The sequence below is a fragment of the Mustela nivalis genome (assembly GCF_964662115.1).
Source record: "Mustela nivalis genome assembly, chromosome: 15".
In the NCBI taxonomy this organism is placed as follows: Eukaryota; Metazoa; Chordata; class Mammalia; order Carnivora; family Mustelidae; genus Mustela; species Mustela nivalis.
In genome coordinates, this window is record NC_139034.1 from 78,035,186 (window position 1) to 78,054,917 (window position 19,732).

Below are 19,732 nucleotides of genomic sequence, written 5' to 3' on the forward strand. Positions count from 1 at the left end.
GTGTTTACTGTAGAGAAAAGCACATGCCAAAAAGTAAGACAGTGCTGTAAGAATCCATACGGCTAAACATCTGTAAGAAGAGAGTATAACATTCGTGAATGGATGGACCATCCATTAAGTAACTATTAGAGACTTAAATGTTCCAGTTTTTGTTTCTTTTGTTTTGTTAAATAAGTGTATCTCCTTAAATCTTTGTGGATATTCTTGGGAAAACTCAGTGATCTCTTACAGCCAGTACATGAAAAGTCTTCATTTGAGCGTTTCCCAGCACCAGTTTTTTATTATGTGAGATTCATCTTTCTCTTGGGAATCTCATCTGTAGCCATTACTGCATGGGTCCCAAGTACTCCCACACCATTCTAAAATGAACACAGAACTATCCTTTAATCCTCTATAGCAAAGCTGAAATTTGGCTGTAATATTTAAAGAAAACTTTATTAAAATCTGGTTAATAATACTAGGGAATTACAGAGAAGCTTGCAGCTGACTGAAGATGGCTTCTGCACAATTTCGTGTTCTCTAGGGTCTGTCTTGCCATGCTTCCCATGTTGGGATGTGTTGGCCAGTATATGGGGATGAGGCAGAAACCCAGGCAACTTCAGCACATCTTCCTGAAATGTCCTTATTATGTAACACTTTGGATTAGGAAGTTACAACAAAAGGAGATAAGTTAGTGAAATTCACTTGAAATAAGACTGTAAATAATTTTGTTACTGAAATGAATAAAAATAATGTGTCAGTTTTTAAAATTCTGTAATTTACATCTTCAAAAAGATAGACATCAAACTATTCTTGGGCCTAATTTTCTAATATTTTTGGTTTTTGCTTTGGGGAAAGGTACATGGAACTTGGAGTGTAACTATATTTCTCATTCATTGACTAGAGCTACTGGAATGATTAGTGCTTAATCTTTCCTCTAGATTGGCTAGGAGTTTGACTCTTCATTGTTTCCTTTTATGTATAGTAGCTTAAATACTCTCTCCACCTCCCCTCCAGGTTTGATTTTTGCCAAGCATCAGAAGGAAAACGCCCATCTGAAAATCTTGGTCAGGTATTATTCGGGGAAAGAATTGAACCTTCGCCATATAAGGTTTGTATTCAGTGTTATATAGAAGTTATTTAGTTGCTGCTTTCTCTCTCGTTCCTTTATTTTGTCTTTTCTTTTCTTCTTTTCCTTATTTTTTTCTTACAGAAAAGCCTGAGATAACTGTCATGGCTAAGGAGGATTTCATTTCTCTTTTACCTCTGGAAATAATTTTTTTTTTTAAGATTTTATTTATTTATTTGACAGACAGAGATCACAAGTAGGCAGAGAGAGGAGAGGAAGCAGGCTTCCTGCTGAGCAGAGAGCCGGAGGCGGGGCTGGATCCCAGGACCCTGGAATCATGACCTAAGCCCAAAGCAAAGGCTTTAACCCACTGAGCCACCCAGGCGCCCCTGGAAATAATTTTTTAAACTCAACATTTTGGAAGGATCCTTCTCATGATATGTCATGGATAACTTTGTCTTAACGCACATCAATACCAGTCTTATAAATGAGTACTCTGACCCCCTGCCTTACCTTCAGAGGGACCAGAAAGTCATGAAAAGTGGCCCCAGCAGCTCCTCTTTTCCTTCCCCCCTTTTCAAACAGGATTCGTACATATTATACATACGTATAGCGTCTGAACAAGTACAGGACTACTTGGGCTCCCCCACTGGGTTTTGGGGCGCTAGCCTCTCTCTTTTGACCATTGAAATTATGTTTGGAATGTTCTCAGTACATTTTTAAGACATCAGTTAAACCAAACTAAGTACAATGTAAGATTGTACTTCAACTTCATCATCACCCAGAATTATTCTGCCTTTTAAATCTCTTAACACTTATGCCTGTTTTCCTTCCACATTGCATGGTCCCTTGTTTATTTTATATCTGCTCTCCTGCTATATGAAGAATAATATTCTCATTTACAAAAATTAAACTTGTTCATAATAACAGTATATCGCCATATAAAAACTTAAATGGGACAGAATAATATAAGGTGAAAAATAAGGCTGTCTTACCCCTGGTTTCACATCACAATTTTTTGTTAATCTTCCCTGACATTTTCTATGTACTTACAAGCATATATAAATACAATTAGATTTACTAATTTATGGTTTAACATACTCTGTACTGTACATTTTTCCTTTAACTCTACTTCGGGCTTCTGTCTGCATGAACACATTTGTTTTAATCGCTGTAACTTGACTCCCAAATTTTATCTCCCAGCCTGATCCCTCTCTCAGTCTCGTCCTTGTCTTCTGTGACTTAGATCCCACGGTCAGCTCCCTTCTCTGCTTTCTCACTAAACACTGCCATCTATTTTTCTTGGCGCTTCTTTGCACTGAGCATCTGTCCAACAAATCCGCACACCTAGAGTGGTTCCACTACCCATCTTAGTCCCTCTAGCACTGTACTGCATGGTGAAGCACTGGGAAAAGACAGAGTTTGCAAGTCAAATCCACATAATTGTACAAGTTTATAGTTTTCAACCATAAGTCCTCTTAAAATATTGCAATTTAAAATTTTGTACCCTAAAGATGCCAGTAATTTAAAATTTTTTCAAAGATAGGGGCACCTGGGTGGCTCCGTCAGCTAAGCATTGGCCTTGGGCTCAGGTCATGACCCCGCATGGGGCCCCCTGCTCAGTGGGGAGTCTGCTTCTCCCTGTGCCCCTCACCCTGCTTGTGCTCTCTTGCTCTCACACTCTCTCTCAAATAAATGAAGTCTTCAAAAAAATTTTTTTTTAATTTTCAAGGACAGAATGGAAGGCATATGGAGTGAAATTATTGGGGGGAAAAGGTGCCCAAAGTGTATATACATGGGTATTACTGAACAGGGCAAACATATTAATTATCTAACAACTTAATTATGTATCACTCCCTGATGTGATATTTTTAAAGATTACTTTGGAAGTTATTATGTTGCTTTTATAGCAAAGGGTGATTTTCAGGCAGATTTATTAAATTATACAATCAACTTAAGATATTCCTGTGGTGTCTCAGCCCCATCATTCTGTTCAGTAATGCCTTTGCCTTGTGAAATGATAGAAGGGAAGAGTATCAGTAACATCTTCAGTGAGCTTGAGGGACAGCAGGAGTTTCTTGCAGTAAACAGCCCATAACAGATGGCCGATAAACAGAGGGAAGGCCAATAAAATACTCAGAGTCCTGGAGAAGTTTTGTCCCTTTGGGGTGGAATTTAAAGACAAATTACTTCCATCCAGGGTATATTTATTTACGGGGAAAGACAGCCTTGCTTATGCAAAGGATCCTTCTTTTAGGCCTGCTGCTGTGCAGATTTAATTTTGAATCAGGAGTTGAGGTAAAATAGAACAGGAGTGCTTCAAAATGAGGAAAGGTGTACATCTCACATTTTCTATGAGTGTCCTAGAATTTTTTAGGATTGAAAACAGAATCTTTTAGTCCCCAAGCTTAAAGTGACAGAACAGGCATTTCTTAAGACCAAGGCATAGGTAAACAGAAGTATGAGGCTGAGACATTAGATTTTTTTTTTTTAAGATTTTATCTATTTATCTGACAGACAGAGATCACAAGTAGGCAGAGAGGCAGGCAGAGAGAGAGAGAGGAGGAAGCAGGCTCCCCACTGAGCAGAGAGCCAGATGTGGGCCTCAGTCCCAGGACCCTGGGATCATGACCTGAGCCGAAGGCAGAGGCTTTAACCCACTGAGCCACCCAGGCGCCCCTGAGAGACATTAGATTTTTGTCTAAGCCAACCATAAATGTATTGACCCATATTTTTCAGTATTGATTCTTTGTCCTTTATTTTCACAGAATTTTGCTTTATTTGAGATCTGCAGTAAAAAAAAAATAATAACAACCTGAAACAAAAAAACTCACCAAATCCACTTTGCTGTCTTTTATTTATGAATTCTGTTGAGGTCAGAAAAAGAGCAGTGCCAGGTTGTATGTGTTGTGTGAAGCTGGAGCCACATTTTATCCCAAATCTTAAACATACTCATTCCCAGGGTTGTAGAATCTTGTCTCAAGTCTAACCAATCATACTCACTCATTTACTCAGTTTACACGTTTGTTGCAGGTATCGTGGTAGGTGTGGCCTATAGCAGAGACCAGAGACAAAAGTCTCTGCCCTTATGGATCTTGTATTCTGACGAGGAGAAGGAAACACATGAATTTACTAAAATATGTAGAGTATCAGTTGATGATGGGAAAACTATCAAAAAATAAATCCAGGAAGGTGGATGGAGAATTGGCAGTTTTAGATGAGCCAGCGAAGGTCTTGCTGTGAAGGTGACATTTGAGCAGAAGACCTGAAGCAAGTAAGGTGGTGAGCCACATGAATATCTGGGAAAATGTTCTCCAGAGAAAGCCGCAAATGCAGTGGTCCTAAGGTGTCTGCTTGCCTGGTGTGCTCAAGGTACAGAAAAAAGTTGGTGTAACTTGAGCCAGTGAACAAAATCGAGAATAGCAGGGAATGAGGGCAAAGAAGCAGTGGGACCACATCACACAGTATCTCATAGGCCACCGTAAAGACTTCGGCCTGTATATCTGAACAAGATGGCTAGCACTGAAGCGTGTTGAGTAGGCTTAGATTTTGATAGGCTCTCTAATTAGGGCTACTTTGTTGAGGATGGACCATGGGAGGGAGAGCAAGGAAAGAAGAGGGGAGACTGGTTAGGAGGCTCTCGAAATCATTGAGATATGTATGACCTGATAGTAGCTCAAAACATGGGGTAGACAGGTGGGTGTTGTGAAGTGGTCAGAATCTCCAAAACTGGTTACGTTTTGAAGTTGGTGTCAGTGCAGCAGAATTTGCTGAGGGGTGGGGTGTGGGGTGTGGACTTTGTTTTCCAGAATGGGACAGTCTCTGGGAAGAGCAGGTTTGAGGGGAATGGGAAATTAGGCATCTAATTAAGCATGTGAAGTAAACACTTGAATATATGTGTCTGGAATTTGGAGGAGGGGTTCAGGCTAGGTACATACATTTGAGAATCATCATCAGTGTAGAAAAGGTATTTAAGCCAGGAATTGAGGAGATCCCCAAGGGGAGAGTGGATATAGATAATAGAGAGAAGGATTCCAAGGATTGAGCCTTGGGGCACTTGGTGTTACTAGGTCACAAGATGAGGATTCAGCAATGGAGACTCTCTCAAAGTTGGGAGGATTACATGACTTAATAAATATTTATTATTATGATTAAACATCCTCACTAGTTTTGCTGTTTCCTTTGCAGTTGAACACACTGTTTACTCGCCTAAACCCAGAAGCATTGGATTGATTTGCCACTTTTCTTGTAACTAGTAATGTCTATCTCTGCTTAATTTAAATTTGGATACCTATCCTTCTGATTCCTTAGTATGTGTACTTTTTCTTTCATTTTCCAAGGTACCTACCAGATGCATATAAGGTTAAGAAAATTAAATTAGGGCTCCTGGGTGGCTCAGTGGGATAGGCCTATGCCTTTGGCTCAGGTCATGATCTCAGGGTCCTGGGAACGAGCCCCACATCAGGCTCTCTGCTCAGCGGGGAGCCTGCTTCCCCCTCTCTCTCTGCCTGCCTCTCGGCCGACTTGTGATCTGTCTGTCAAATAAATAAATAAAATCTTTGAAAAAAAAAAAAGAATATTAAATTAATTGAACAAATATTGCTACATTTACAGAAGTAGCAATGCAGCCAAAACTGAACTCTTGGCTGACAGGTGGCAGCAGTGGGCTATACTTGAAGCATTTGCTTGTCAGCTGATGCACAGAAACTGGTTTAGGTGTTTTAATAATGTACAAAACAATGGACTACTTTAGAGTGAAACATACACAAGTTTTTTTTAACCACCTGTAATAAAGTTGAGCATATTGAATCCATACAATTATGGACTGTAGTAGTTTATAAAGTAAATTACAGCCTTTAGAAAACTAGGAAATGTATTTTTTAAACGAAGCCATAAATGGATCCTGATGAAATAAACTTGTGTTATGAAAACCATTATTTTTACACACATGAAATAAGTCCTAGACTCCAAAATTGGAGGAATCCTTTATTCTTTAACTTTTAAATTATCAATTTTTTAAGCCTTACATTTTGCTTCAATTTTATTGTTAAATAAGATCCTGAAAATTGACAGCCTTTTCAAGTGTGAGTAAAAAGAATCATGTTTACCCTGATTTTTAGGCATCCAAGCCTGACTTTTTCTTGTATCATTACAGTCTATTACTCACTGCTGAGTCTCTCTTACCTGGCACATAGGGCGCTTAACAAATATCCATCAAATGACTGTATGGACTGAAAACATGTCTCTTTATTACTAGAAAAACTGTTCTGTTTTGTTCTATGTGTAGTTTTTTTCCCCTTCTAGGATTCAGTTACATTTAAAAGGTGGGTGGGGGCACCTGGGTGGCTCAGTGGGTTAAAGCCTCTGTCCTCCGCTCAGGTCATGATCTCAGGGTCCTGGGATCGAGCCCCTCATCGGGCTCTCTGCTCAGCAGGGGGTCTATTTCCCTTCCCCTCTCTCTGACTGCCTCTCTGCCTACTTGTGATCTCTGTCTGTCAAATAAATAAAATCTTAAAAATAAGTAAATAAATAAAATAAAAGGTGGGTGGATTGAAATTATCAAAAATAAAAATAAAAATTATTATTTATCAAAAGAAAAATTGAAATTTTTAGAGAAACAGTATGATTAAAATTTAAATGTGATTGAACAATGAGAAATTTAAAAGTATTTATTATCATTATTAATGCACTGAAGTAATTTAATGAGAGTAGTATTCCTACTCATGGCATAGGTGTGAAGGATCTAGATATTTTTTAATTTGCTTTTCACTTTATTTTAATACAGTTTACATTTAATAAGGAGGAGACCTGCAAGCTTGTCTGTACAAAAACATACCATACAGAGAAAGCTGAAGACAAACAAAAGTTAGAATTCTTGAAAAAAAGCATGTTACTGAATTATCAGCATCACTGGTAAGACGTGGAATTTTGGACTTGTGTTATTTTCCTTTCCTAGATGGCACCTCTGTTTCATTGAATGTATAAATTACTTCATTAACTCTATAAAATATAGAAAGTCAATTGATTTCCCTTTTTTGTCACTAGTAATAACATGAAGTATGACTTACTTGCCAAGGATTACTAAGGTTGATGGCTTACTGTATCACCTGAAATACTGTGATAACTAGGTTTATAATGATTCTTTTATAAATAAAATGTCATAAACATCTAGAAACTTAGGCAAGACGTATAATTACAAACTATGCAAAGAAGAGTTGAAGGAAATTCAAGAATCTGGTGCTAAGATCAAAGCATTAGTCAGTCTCGAAAATCAAGAAACAGCTTAGGTTATTGACAGAGTAAGCTAAGAAGATCCTCAAATTGTGTTCTAACATCCCAAATAAGAATTTGAAGTATTCATTAATTTAGATAAGAAATTAACTTCTTAATTAACTGTTCTCTATAATGGGTTGGTGTATCAGCTAATACTCGGTCATTCTAATCATTTCAAAGGTAATGTGATTTAAACTGTCATGGCGAAAACCCTACCAAGTTTTAGGTTTTTTAGGTAGAATGTAGTTTAAGTTTGCAACTGACATAGCCATCACAAATTATTGAGTCAATTTCACTATCAAATGCTTTCTAACTTCAGAAACTATTTTAAATGATTTATTCCTGTTATTATATGCATTCTGGCATCAAAACAATACCTATGTTAACTGTATCATCAATCAGTTAAAAATATTTCTAAGTATTTTACTGTGAGGAAGCTACTGAAGAAGAGGTGCTTCTGTTACCTTCAGGAGCGAGTCTCCGCAGTCTGTATGTTACACTCATTCAGCAGTTACATAGTATTCACACAGTAGCTTAGAAGAAAAAGCTCTTGGCTTACTAGAAACCAAAGAAATGAAAGATTTCAAGTTCCTATTGGCACTGAGGGTCATATGAGGAAGAAGCTGACACAAGCGTAATCAGGCCAGTTTCCTTCCTTATTCTAATGGTGCCCTGCTATGAAAACCTTGTTCCTATATGGTTTAGAAGACTGAACCAGATTCTATCCATCTGGCCAATCAGGGTGAATCCCCCAATCACAGACTAGTTCATGGAGGGGAAAGTGACCCAAGGTTGCCTCTCCTTGGGACTTTTTTGTTCAGTGTACATGAAAAGGAGAAGGGACAGAATGACAGGCTCCAAGCATAGTTTTGAACCATAGGATCTGGACATGTCAGTCTGAGATCAGTGGTTCCTAACCAGAGGAAGTACATGAAGACAGTCTTTCTGATCACTACCTCCAGCACCTTATACTTTTTAGAAGAAGCAAAACATATGTAAATTAGGGCCCCACATATAATAAAGGGATTTGTCTTTGTTCTGGAAGAATAATAATGTCTGGAAGAATAATAATGATTATGCTTGACAAGCTGGCTCTTTAGACCCTTTTCTAAATAGTCTACATTTGAATTCTGTATAATGACTCAATACTACTTTTATTTTTTTGAGTCAGTACTACTTTAGAAGCAAAAATAAAATATGTTTAAATGCTTTTTGATTACAACACAAACTGGTAAAGACCTAGTTAATGTAACACCATGGGTATAAAATAAAAAACAGGTTACTCAAAATGTAAGTGTTCTACTTGAAGTAGATGCTATTTATCAAACATCAAACATAGTTTAAGTTTGTTTTCCTGTGATCTTTTCCATGGCCTACAAGTATAAAATAACAGCACTTTTCTAGGTGATTGATCCAGGTCCTTTGCTTAAAGCATAAGTATGCTTTTGTTAACTACTTATGAAAAAGAGAAGTGCTGTGTGTACCAGGTCTATCCCAAAAGAAGTACCAAATATTACGGTAATCTAAGCAATTGATATTTTACTTATTTTTAGCTATTCTACCCTATGTTCTTGGGATACTGCGGAGAGACTCGCTCCTAAAGGTAACAGAAGCACCTCTTCTTCAGTAGCTTCCTCACAGTAAAATACTTAGAAATATTTTTAACTGATTGATGATACAGTTAACATAGGTACTGTTTTGATGCCAGAATGCATATAATAACAGGAATAAATCATTTAAAATAGTTTCTGAAGTTAGAAAGCATTTGATAGTGAAATTGACTCAATAATTTGTGATGGCTATGTCAGTTGCAAACTTAAACTACATTCTACCTAAAAAACCTAAAACTTGGTAGGGTTTTCGCCATGACAGTTTAAATCATATTACCTTTGAAATGATTAGAATGACCGAGTATTAGCTGATACACCAACCCATTATAGAGAACAGTAGAAGTTAATTTCTTATCTAAATTAATGAATACTTCAAATTCTTATTTGGGATGTTAGAACACAATTTGAGGATCTTCTTAGCTTACTCTGTCAATAACCTAAGCTGTTTCTTGATTTTCGAGACTGACTAATGTTTTGATCTTAGCACCAGAATCTTGAATTCTCTTCAACTATACTCTGCATGGTTTGTAATTATACATCTTGCCTAAGTTTGTAGATGTTCGTGACATTTTATTTATAAAAGAATCATTATAAAGCTAGTTATCACAGTATTTAAATTTTTTAGGTTCATATTCAGAAAGGGGTCTTTGAAGATACTTTAGTGAGTTCCAGTCCTGGATCCTAGCAAGCTAGCAGGGGAGGGGAATGATATGCTGTTTTCAAAAATCCAAAATCCTAACAGTGTAAATGTACTCTTGTTAAAACTACAGAGAGTAATTTAAATGCCACGTTTCCTTGCTTTTGGCTACAATTTCCTGAATGCATTGTGGTGACATGGATTATTCCATTCTAATCAGAAACTCTGGGAGTTTATTGGGGAAATGAGTTGTTAATAGATGAGGTTTCATTAATAGAAGTGTTTCAGATGCGGTCCATAGAAGATAGAGAAAAATGGAAAGGAGTCCTTGATGGTTTAAAAAGGGGGGGGGGGCGGTCATTTAACCTTTATCCTTTGAGTCCTTTTCCCCCCACTGTATCAGATAGAAAATAAGATTTTTCGTATTTTTGGTGTTACAAATTAAAATAACTACTACTGCTCACTTACTGTCAGAATTTAAAGAATACAATTTTTAATTACTCCCTGACTTATTAGCAGTGCAGTAATAGAAAATTATGTTCTTTAAATTTTCTTACATTTATTTCCAAGTTTTTAAAAAAATCTTCCTATTACAAGGAGAAGGTTATTGTGTCAAGGCATTATATAAATGATAAGCTTAGAATGCTTGCTTTTAAAAAGTCTAAATTACTCCTTAATTTCTCATTTTGTAACTAACCCTATAATTTTTATGGAGTACTTTCTCTACTATGATAACTTAAAGATAATATAATTAATATATTGCTAGCATCTATTCATTGATTGAACTTCATTCTCTATTTAAAAAATTAAAGCAATTAGAGTGATTGTTTAAACCTCCAAAAAAATCTGATTTATTTTACATAGCATTGCTTTTATGCTCCTAATGTTTTATAGCCTTTTTCATGGGAGCTACTAGCCTGCTGGTTATAATAATAAGCAACTTAATAGTGTAGGTGATTCTAAAATTTGGTATATTGGGTACTATTAAATAGCATTTAAATGTTAAGAGACATGTTTTATTAGGTCATTAATGTACACCTTGGGTGCATATAGAATCATAATTTTACTTCCTAAGGCATACATTAATTAACAAATAAAACATGCCCTGGAGTGTCATCTTATGACGGTAATATAGCTAGTATATTTTTAGTGATTTTTTAAAATTTGTATCGTGTAGTGTGCTCTTGGCATAGGGGACCACATGCTTGGACTTTAATATAGCTAGACAATGCCACGGAACCTTATTCTTTACTTTATTTTTCTCCCCTTTTTTAAAGTTCTTTTTCACTATAGAACTTTTAAATTTTGTTTCTCTGGTTTTATAGCAGCATTTCTTTTATACATAATTTGGACTTACACAGCTTTAATAGATAATACTATAATTTTCACTTTTTTACCTGGCCTTTAAGGTGAATATTTTCCCATCTTACAGTTATATTCTTCTCCTTTTTATTGAATTACCAAGTAATGAAAGGACATTTGCTTCTATACTGTTCCATCAAATTGGTCCCAAGGAACGCGATACATTGCTTTGCACCCAACTTAGAGCTTTGAGTATTTTGCTAAAGGTAAATTTGCTAAAGTTAAAGGTAAAGATACTCTGTATCTAGGTAATGATATTGTTAAATGAGCAACTGCAGTAGACTAATTTATTAAATTCCCTTTTCTACATACATTTATAGTTTCAGAGAAGCTATAAAGTTTTTTTCTTCACTGTAGTGTATCAAATATTGACATAATGCTGTAGTTATGAAATACACTACATCTTATCAAAACTCTTATTGTAATTTTGACATCTTAAGGCATTTAGAGACATTTAAATTTTATGAGCTGGTAACAATTTCGGGCACTATTTCTTAGTCATGTTTGATGATTTCTAACTTACTTTGTGCATAGGATTGTGGATAATATGCCTGTAACATGGTGTTATGATGTTGAAGATGGTCAGAGGTTCTGCAATCCTGGATTTCCCATTGGCTGTTATATTACAGATAAAGGCCATGCAAAAGATGCCTGTGTTATTAATGTAAGTTCGTGAAAAACTCTATGCTATTTAAAAAAAAAATTTTTTTTTAAGGATTCAGTCTTTACCTGGACAAAATTTGTTATATTCATTGGATGAATACAGTTCAGATGTTCTGAAGCACAGCTACTTAGATCTTAAAGCTCGACCCCATTAACAGTGTATAAATTTAATTCTAGAACCAAACTAATTGAGATTTAGTTCGGTATTCACTGAGAGTGTCTGTTGTATGCTAAGGGCTGGGACTTTGTATGTCCTGATGCTATTCAAAGTCACACTCATAAATCTTACATATATTTTTTAATAAGTAGATTAGTGGAGTACCAGAAAGACTTCATTATAAGTTCATGAAATTTATATGATAAATTTAAGTCCATAAAACATTATAAAAACATTATATTTCAAAAGTCTGGTATTATAACTTTTTAAAAGGTAAATGCCTTTATGACCCTTCTTTTATATTTAAAAAATAGTAGGAAAGTGAGGATGTTAATACAGAAAGTATTAAAATTATTGGGAGTATATATTAAATGTGTAATCAGGTCAGTCAGATTTAATCTCTTAATATGACTTGATGGCAGAAGTTAGCATAAGCTTGATCATGAAACTGGTTACATTGGCTAATGCTTTTGGGAAAATTGACCAGAAACACTTGAATCATTTATTGGTTTAGTCTGAAGTTATAAAACTTGCAAGGAGGAAGAGTGTTGAAATGTATAAGATTTAGCATGCTCATAACATGTAATATTTTAAAATTTATTTTCTTTTATTATAAGTGGAGAAATAGAAAATATTAGATGTGTTCTTTTTAACAGGTACCTACATTTATGTAAGAATTAAAGTATTAAAGAAACATAATTTGTACTCTGCCAGTTATTTTTGATTTATAGAGTCTAAGCTTAAATCTTAAACGTTTTTATGGGGAAGGATTAAAACTTTAAGCTCAAAATTTCCTACTTGTTGTGCCTCATTTTAAAGTTTTGTTTTGACTCTTGTATAGCCAGTTTTCTACCTTTAAGTTCTGTTCCACAGTCAGAATTCCATGAAAGAGATACATTTTACATCTTCAACCACGTTGACATCAAAATATACTATCATGTTGTTGAAACTGGGTCCATGGGAGCAAGATTAGTGGCTGCCAAACTTGAACCAAAAAGGTAACTATGCAAATAGGTCAAAAACTTAAAAACTGTAGGCGTGCCTATCCGGTTCAGTCGGAAGAGCATGTGGCTCTTGATCTTGAGGTTGGGAGTTTGAGCCCCACACTGGGTTCAGAAGTTACTTAAAGGAGGGCATATGGCTGGCACCTTGGAGCATGGAACTCTTGATCTCAGGGTCATGCGTTCAACCCCCATTTTGGGAATACAGCTTACTTAAAAAATTAAATTAAATAAAAAGAAATTAAAAAGTAAGTAAACGTCAGTGAAATTATTTCCAAAGAATAAATATTGGGGCCCAGTTAACATTTTTCTTTTATCAGTATTCTGACATATAATCTGGCATTTCAGGATTGATTTTACTAAAATTCTCTTTAGTGTGATTTGTTATTGAGTTGTGGGTTGTCCAGAGAAATCATACAGATACTTTTTTTCCTGTTATGGTAAGTGGCCAAACCTAAGTGCCTTTTTCTTTTGTTTTTTAGTCAGGAAGTTTTGACAGCTTTTCTGTGTCAACTTGGGAGTAGAGACTGTAAGTGGTTGGGAGAGTGTTTATTTTATAGTAGAAAAGCATTGCCTCTAATATTTGCAACTTGACCTCTCATCGGAGGCCCAAATGAGGTGATTCTATTTTTTTTTAAGTAATCTCTGCACTCAGTGTGGGGCTCGAACTTACAACCCTGAGGTCAAGAGTCCCACAATCTACTGACTGAGCCAGCCAGGCGCCTCCTCGAATGAGATGATGAATGCTATCGTTTCTAAAATCTCCACGCACTGTTAGATGCCTTTGTGTGACAAGTCATTGAAATTGGGTCTCTTCAGGTTGTCAGTATTTTTAGTATGAAAGGACCTGTCAGTTATTTGTGAGATCTTTTTTTGATTATTCCATTTTTTTTAAAATGTTCTCCCCTCGGCACCCCAGCCCTGCCACTGAACTAACACTTTTCCCATGCCACTGCTGGGAAAGAAATGCATGCCTCGGTGCCTGCGTGCTTCAGCTGGTTGAGCCTGGTACTCCTGATTTCAGCTCAAGTCATGGTCTCAGGGTCATGGGATCCAGCTCTGCGTGGGGCTCCATGCTCAGCGCTGAGTCTTCAGCTTAAGATTCCCTCTCTCCCTCTCCCCCTCCTCCTGCTCTCACAGCACACACACTCTCTCTCTCTCTTAAAATAAAATAAATAAAATCTTTAAAAAAATTTTTTTTTCTCAAAAAAAAAAAAAATTCTCTCGGTCTCTCGCTGCCCTTCCCCTATCTAACATGTGGTCTCTCAGAAAAAAATGCATTCCATTATAAGAGGGCAGTTAATTTAAACTCCCTCAGTGTTTATTTTTGTTTGTTTGTTTTTTAAGATATTTATTTATTTATGAAGATTTATTTCAGAGAGAGCCCACTTGTGTGAAATGGGGAAGGGGACAGAGGGAGAGGGAAATAGAGTCCACGCTGAGTAGGGGGCCATATGCGGGATTTGATCCCAGGACCCTAACATCATAATTTGAGCCGAAATCAAGAGTTGGGTGCCACCCAGGTGCCCCCTTTTTAAAGATATTTAATGCTCTTCAGGTATAGTGCTTTTAAAAGTTTGTTTCAAATTTTGAAAAATTTCTTACACATACTTGTAACTAAGTTCCTTACTCATATAAATAAATATGCCATTAAATGTGACATGAGTAATTTTGCCTTTGACTATAGTAGCATGGTAAAATATGTACAGAATCTGTAGTCTTTAACTTCATTTTTTAAAACTGTACTTTATCAACATCTTGCCAAAATGTTTCTTCCCGCAGCTTCAAGCATACCCATATAGATAAACCAGACTGCTCTGGACCCCCCATGGATATAAGTAACAAGGCTTCTGGAGAGATCAAAATTGCCTATACTTACTCTGTTAGCTTCCAGGTGAGTTTGTTTGTATCTCTAGTATAACTCAAGAAATTGATTTTAAATTCATACTACTTAAACTAATTAAAAATATTAATGATTAACCTTGCCACATAGACAAGCTTTTAATGAGCTGATTTGGAATAGTTTGTCAGTGCACCAGGCAACATAATCGCACTCAAAACTAAGTCTCCATTTAAATGAGAAGTAGAGTAAATTGGAGAATTGAACCTGATTAAATGTTAAGTCAGAAGAGATACATAAAAGATTAAAGGTAGAAAAAAAAAAAAGATTAAAGGTAGAAAATAGGCATAGAGAATGGTATGAAAATGTCAAAGACTTATGTAGCAAGCATTTGGAAAAGCAACACTATTTTAAAGTCCGGATTAGTATAAACTTCAATGGAGAATTTCCTGTTAGTGGATGATTTATATAGGTTCTTAGGGAATTAAAGGGAGTGTTTTCATTAATTGAGAAGTTTCTTAGGAGGAAAGTAAAAGTTCACTTTATGAGAATCTGAGGCAATGTTTTACCTCTACATTATTATTTTTTTTTTTTTAAGATTATTTGAGGGGGAGGGACACCTGAGTGGCTTAGTGGGTTAAAGCCTCTGCCTTCGGCTCGGGTCATGATCCCAGGGTCCTGGGATCGAGCCCCACGTCGGGCTCTCAGCTCAGCAGGGAGCCTGCTTCCCTTCCTCTCTCTCTGCCTGCCTCTCTGCCTACTTGTGATCTCTGTCTGTCAAATAAATAAATAAAATCTTTAAAAAAACCAAAAAGATAGGGCGCCTGGGTGGCTCAGTGGGTTAAGCCGCTGCCTTCGGCTCAGGTCATGATCTCAGGGTCCTGGGATCAAGTCCCACATCAGGCTCTCTGCTCGGCAGGGAGCCTGCTTCCTCCTCTCTCTCTGCCTGCCTCTCTGCCTACTTGTGATCTCTCTCTCTCTCTGTCAAATAAATAAATAAATAAATAATCTTAAAAAAAAAAGATTATTTGAGGGGGAGAGAGCACACGTGTGTGTGGGAGGGAGGTAGATAGAGGGAGAGTCTTAAGGTGACTCCACACTGAGTGCGGAGCCCGACTCAGGGCTCAGTCTCGCCACCCTGAGATCACAACCAGGAGTCAGATGTTTAGCCAGCTGCACCAGCCAGGTGCCCCTCCACCTCTATTTCTAATAAACTGTTTTGGTGGTAAAGTATAGTTGTGATGTTTACTCTCCCCATATAGTCATTTTGCAAACCTAGTGCAATGAACACTATAAAATTTCTTTCTAGGTAGTAAGAGCTCATTGCAGGTGACAGCTGCCAGATGCTCAGGGCGACTCTGGTGTCTCATAAGTATCAATAGATGGCATCAAAGAGAATAAAACAGGAATTCTACCACTCAGTCTTCTGAAAGAAAATTAAAAAGTACAGCTCTGAGTTTTAATATCTAAAATAAACTTTTGTTAGTTAAAATTTAAAGCAAGACTTTTAAAAAAATACAGGTAACTAGGTACTTTTAGGAACTTTTATTATTATTATTATTTTTTTTTAAGATTTTATTTATTTATTTGACAGAGAGAGATCACAAGTAGACAGAGAGGCAGGCAGAGAGAGAGAGGAGGAAGCAGGCTCCCTGCTGAGCAGAGAGCCCGACGCGGGACTCGATCCCAGGACCCTGAGATCATGACCTGAGCCGAAGACAGCGGCTTAACCCACTGAGCCACCCAGGCGCCCCAAGGAACTTTTATTATTTGTTATTGCTGAATCTCATTTTGATTTTCCAAAGACTTGAGTTAGAGCTAAACTCTGAAACTCATGACTAATCCAAATTATGATAATGAGAAATTATATTTGTTAACTGAATGGAAGGTCAAGCTATGAGTGGAAGTGTTTGGATTCTTAATATACTTTGTCAGCAAATGCTTATTTAAAGAGTTTTGTTTTATCTCCTTAGGAAGATAAAAACATCAGATGGGCATCTAGATGGGACTATATTCTGGAATCTATGCCTCATACCCACATTCAGTGGTTTAGGTAAGAACACAGAGTTAATCCACTTCATGCTCTGGCTTACTCTATGTTTTGTCCCTTTGAACATATCCTTCATTCTCTAATTCTCTCTAGTTCTCCGGAAGTCTGGACTTTTGAATTGGATAGACTTGTGTTCAGTCCTGGCCAGGTCTCTGCGAATTAGGCCAGGGCACCCATTTATTCAGAGTCTGTTTCTTTTTCTGGAAGTTCCTGCCTCATGAGAGACTGTCCCTGTGGATAGAAGGAGAATGAGTGAAACAGAACATTTGAGCACCTTACCTGAAATGGAAGAAGCCACTGCTCATGTTATGACTATTTTATTATTATTATTATTATCATCATCATCATCATCATCATCAACAAAGCATGACTCAAAATTTTTATCTGGAGAGTTGTTCATGTGCCGTCACTCTCCTTTTTCTGCTTTGTTGACTACCTTTTGACACTCAGTAACTTAACAGAGTAAATGTCTGTGTCATAAATTTCTTGACGACACCGACCTTTGTTGGTCCCTGTGGCTTGCAGTGTATTTATTTGGGCATAGTACTTAATTAATCATGTGGAACACAGACAAATTCTAGTCCTCAACAGATTATGGTAAGATTATTATGATAAGTATATAAAGTTCTGTATCCACTAGAAGGACACAGAACAAAGCTCATTGAATCTGTTGGATTTTAGATCAAATTTAGATTGTGATCAATACTGTTTTAATGTTACTGAATAAATATTTTTAAAAGGAAATAAAGCTACAGATTAATCCTGAAATGTTTATTTCTGCAGCATCATGAATTCCCTGGTCATTGTCCTCTTCTTGTCTGGAATGGTGGCTATGATTATGCTACGGACACTGCATAAAGATATTGCCAGATATAATCAGATGGATTCTACAGTGAGTGAAACATTTGACCTGTTCTTTGGTCTGCTAAGGATAGTCTTTATTTTGTTCTTTGGAAAAAGTTGAAATAATGGCTTTAGACGGAATCTTTCTTCTAAAAAGTTACCTTGAATTCACCTTTTCAAATAAGAAAATGATCCTTAAGAATTGGTGTTCTCTAGCAGTGTCGCGCTCCAGCACTCAGAGCTGCACTGCTGACGGCCCCGTCTGTGTTGGTGGACTGGGGCAGAGTGGGTGTAGGCACACAGCTCCAGGTCTGTCCCTGTTCTCACATACGTGCTGTCAACTCTCAGATTTTCCATTCCCAGCCTGCACCCAGCTTGTGAAACAGCAAAGTTGAGTGGAATAACTCCCAAGCAATTTTTGTGTGTGTTTAACGTTTTTTAAATTAATTTTCACTGAATTTTATGATTTCAACCTTTTGATATATTCAAAGTAATTTAATGACCCAATCTCATTTATTCTCAAAACATTTCTTACATAATGTTATATACCTTTCATATTTTTTTATTGTGTAGCAGCTCTTTAATAAAATTCCACAAGAATTCCTAGTGACTTGTAATGGATACAAAACACTCAGATTTCATTGCTTTCTTTTCCCCAACTTCTTAGCCTTTTCCCCATAATTTTTCTATCCTAATTAGAAAAAGAATATATTTATGTTTATAAGCTGTTAAGCATTTTATGCTGCAGTCTCTTTTCCATTATTTTTACTGATTATTTTATTAAATATTTTATTAAAATAATTTCAAAATACTCTTCATAATTGGCAATTTCAAATGATCGATGAGATAGTGGTATTTTCTCCTTTATTTGTACCAAGGTGCTGTGGGAGCTGAGAGGCCGTGGCACCCCTGCTTCCTCTCTTGCTCCCATTCTTTTTCCTTCCCTGACCGTGGTGGTTCGAGCAAGTCGGTTCAGGCATAATTTAGGTCATTGACTCCTGACCACAGCCTCTAGTGGCTTCCCATTTCATTCAGAGTGAAAACCAGAGTCTTTTTTTTAAGATTTTATTTATTTTTTCATGAGAGACAGAAAGAGAGAGAGAGAGGCAGAGGGAGAAGCAGGCTCTCACTGAGCTGGGAGCCTGATGTGGGACTCGATGCCAGGACCCTGGGATCATGACCTGGGCGGAAGGCAGACACTCAACGACTGAGCAACCCAGGTGCCCGAAAGCCAGCATTTTTACAATGATCTGTAGGCCCTGTAGTGCCCCCTTGGAGCTCTGCTCCAGCCATACTGGCCTCCTTGCTGTTCCTCAGACGTGTCAGGCATGTTCTCACACCTCCGGCCTTTACACTTGCTTTTCTCCACCTCACATGTTACTTACTCCCTCATGTATTTACGTGGCTCCCTGACCTCCTCAGTCATTACTAAAATAGGATCTTCCCAGTGAGACCCTCCTGACCATCAGATTAAAATTACACCTCCATGGCCCCATACACATTTATACCTTCTAAGTTTTCTCTGGAGCACTTACCATCGTCTAATGTACTCTCTATTTTACTTACTTATTTCGTTAATTATCTGGCTTCCCAGTATGAATACATATTCAAGAGGGATTTTTCTGTTTTACTCACTATAGTATCTCTGGTGTTTTAAACAGTGCTATGCCTTTATAGTTGGTGCTCAGTAAATGTTTGTTGAATGAATGGGTGGATGAGTCATTCTTTGATGTACTAGTCTCCTTGATGCATTGCCGGGCTCATGATAGGTATAAAGGTATCCAAGGATTATCTTCCAACTCTAACCTACTCCCTGCAAAAGTGAGCTGAGACCAGAGCAGGAAGCAATGCAGGCACAAGAGGATGGAGTTTTCCTTTGAGTCAGTCCTTACATAAAGTGTCTAACCAACGGGGAGACTAAACCTTGGGTCAGTACAAGGGAATTAACCTGTCTCCTCCTGTATTAAGCATGGATTCTTTTTTTTTTTTTTTTAAGATTATTTATTTATTTATTTGACAGAGAGAGATCACAAGTAGGCAGAGAGGCAGGCAGAGAGAGGAGAGGAGGAAGCAGGCTTCCTGCTGAGCAGAGAGCCCGATGCGGGACTCGATCCCAGGACCCTGAGATCATGACCTGAGCCAAAGGCAGCGGCTTAACCCACTGAGCCACCCAGGCGCCCTTAAGCATGGATTCTTGAAGGGGAGAAAAATGATTCTAGGTTAGTAAGTGCCTTCTGATTCTTGTCAG

The 19,732-nt window shown here is 37.2% G+C and overlaps 1 protein-coding gene across 1 annotated transcript in view; it reads left to right on the forward strand.

Annotated features, from left to right (window-relative positions):
• TM9SF2 (transmembrane 9 superfamily member 2) overlaps positions 1-19,732 on the forward strand; it is a 61,523-nt gene that overhangs the window by 15,477 nt on the left and 26,314 nt on the right. The window contains exons 3-9 of the mRNA XM_082700822.1: positions 997-1,090; positions 6,834-6,961; positions 11,465-11,594; positions 12,624-12,748; positions 14,534-14,645; positions 16,565-16,644; positions 17,425-17,533. Of these exons, the coding sequence (XP_082556948.1) occupies positions 997-1,090; positions 6,834-6,961; positions 11,465-11,594; positions 12,624-12,748; positions 14,534-14,645; positions 16,565-16,644; positions 17,425-17,533 (778 nt within the window). The remainder of the gene's footprint in view (positions 1-996; positions 1,091-6,833; positions 6,962-11,464; positions 11,595-12,623; positions 12,749-14,533; positions 14,646-16,564; positions 16,645-17,424; positions 17,534-19,732) is intronic.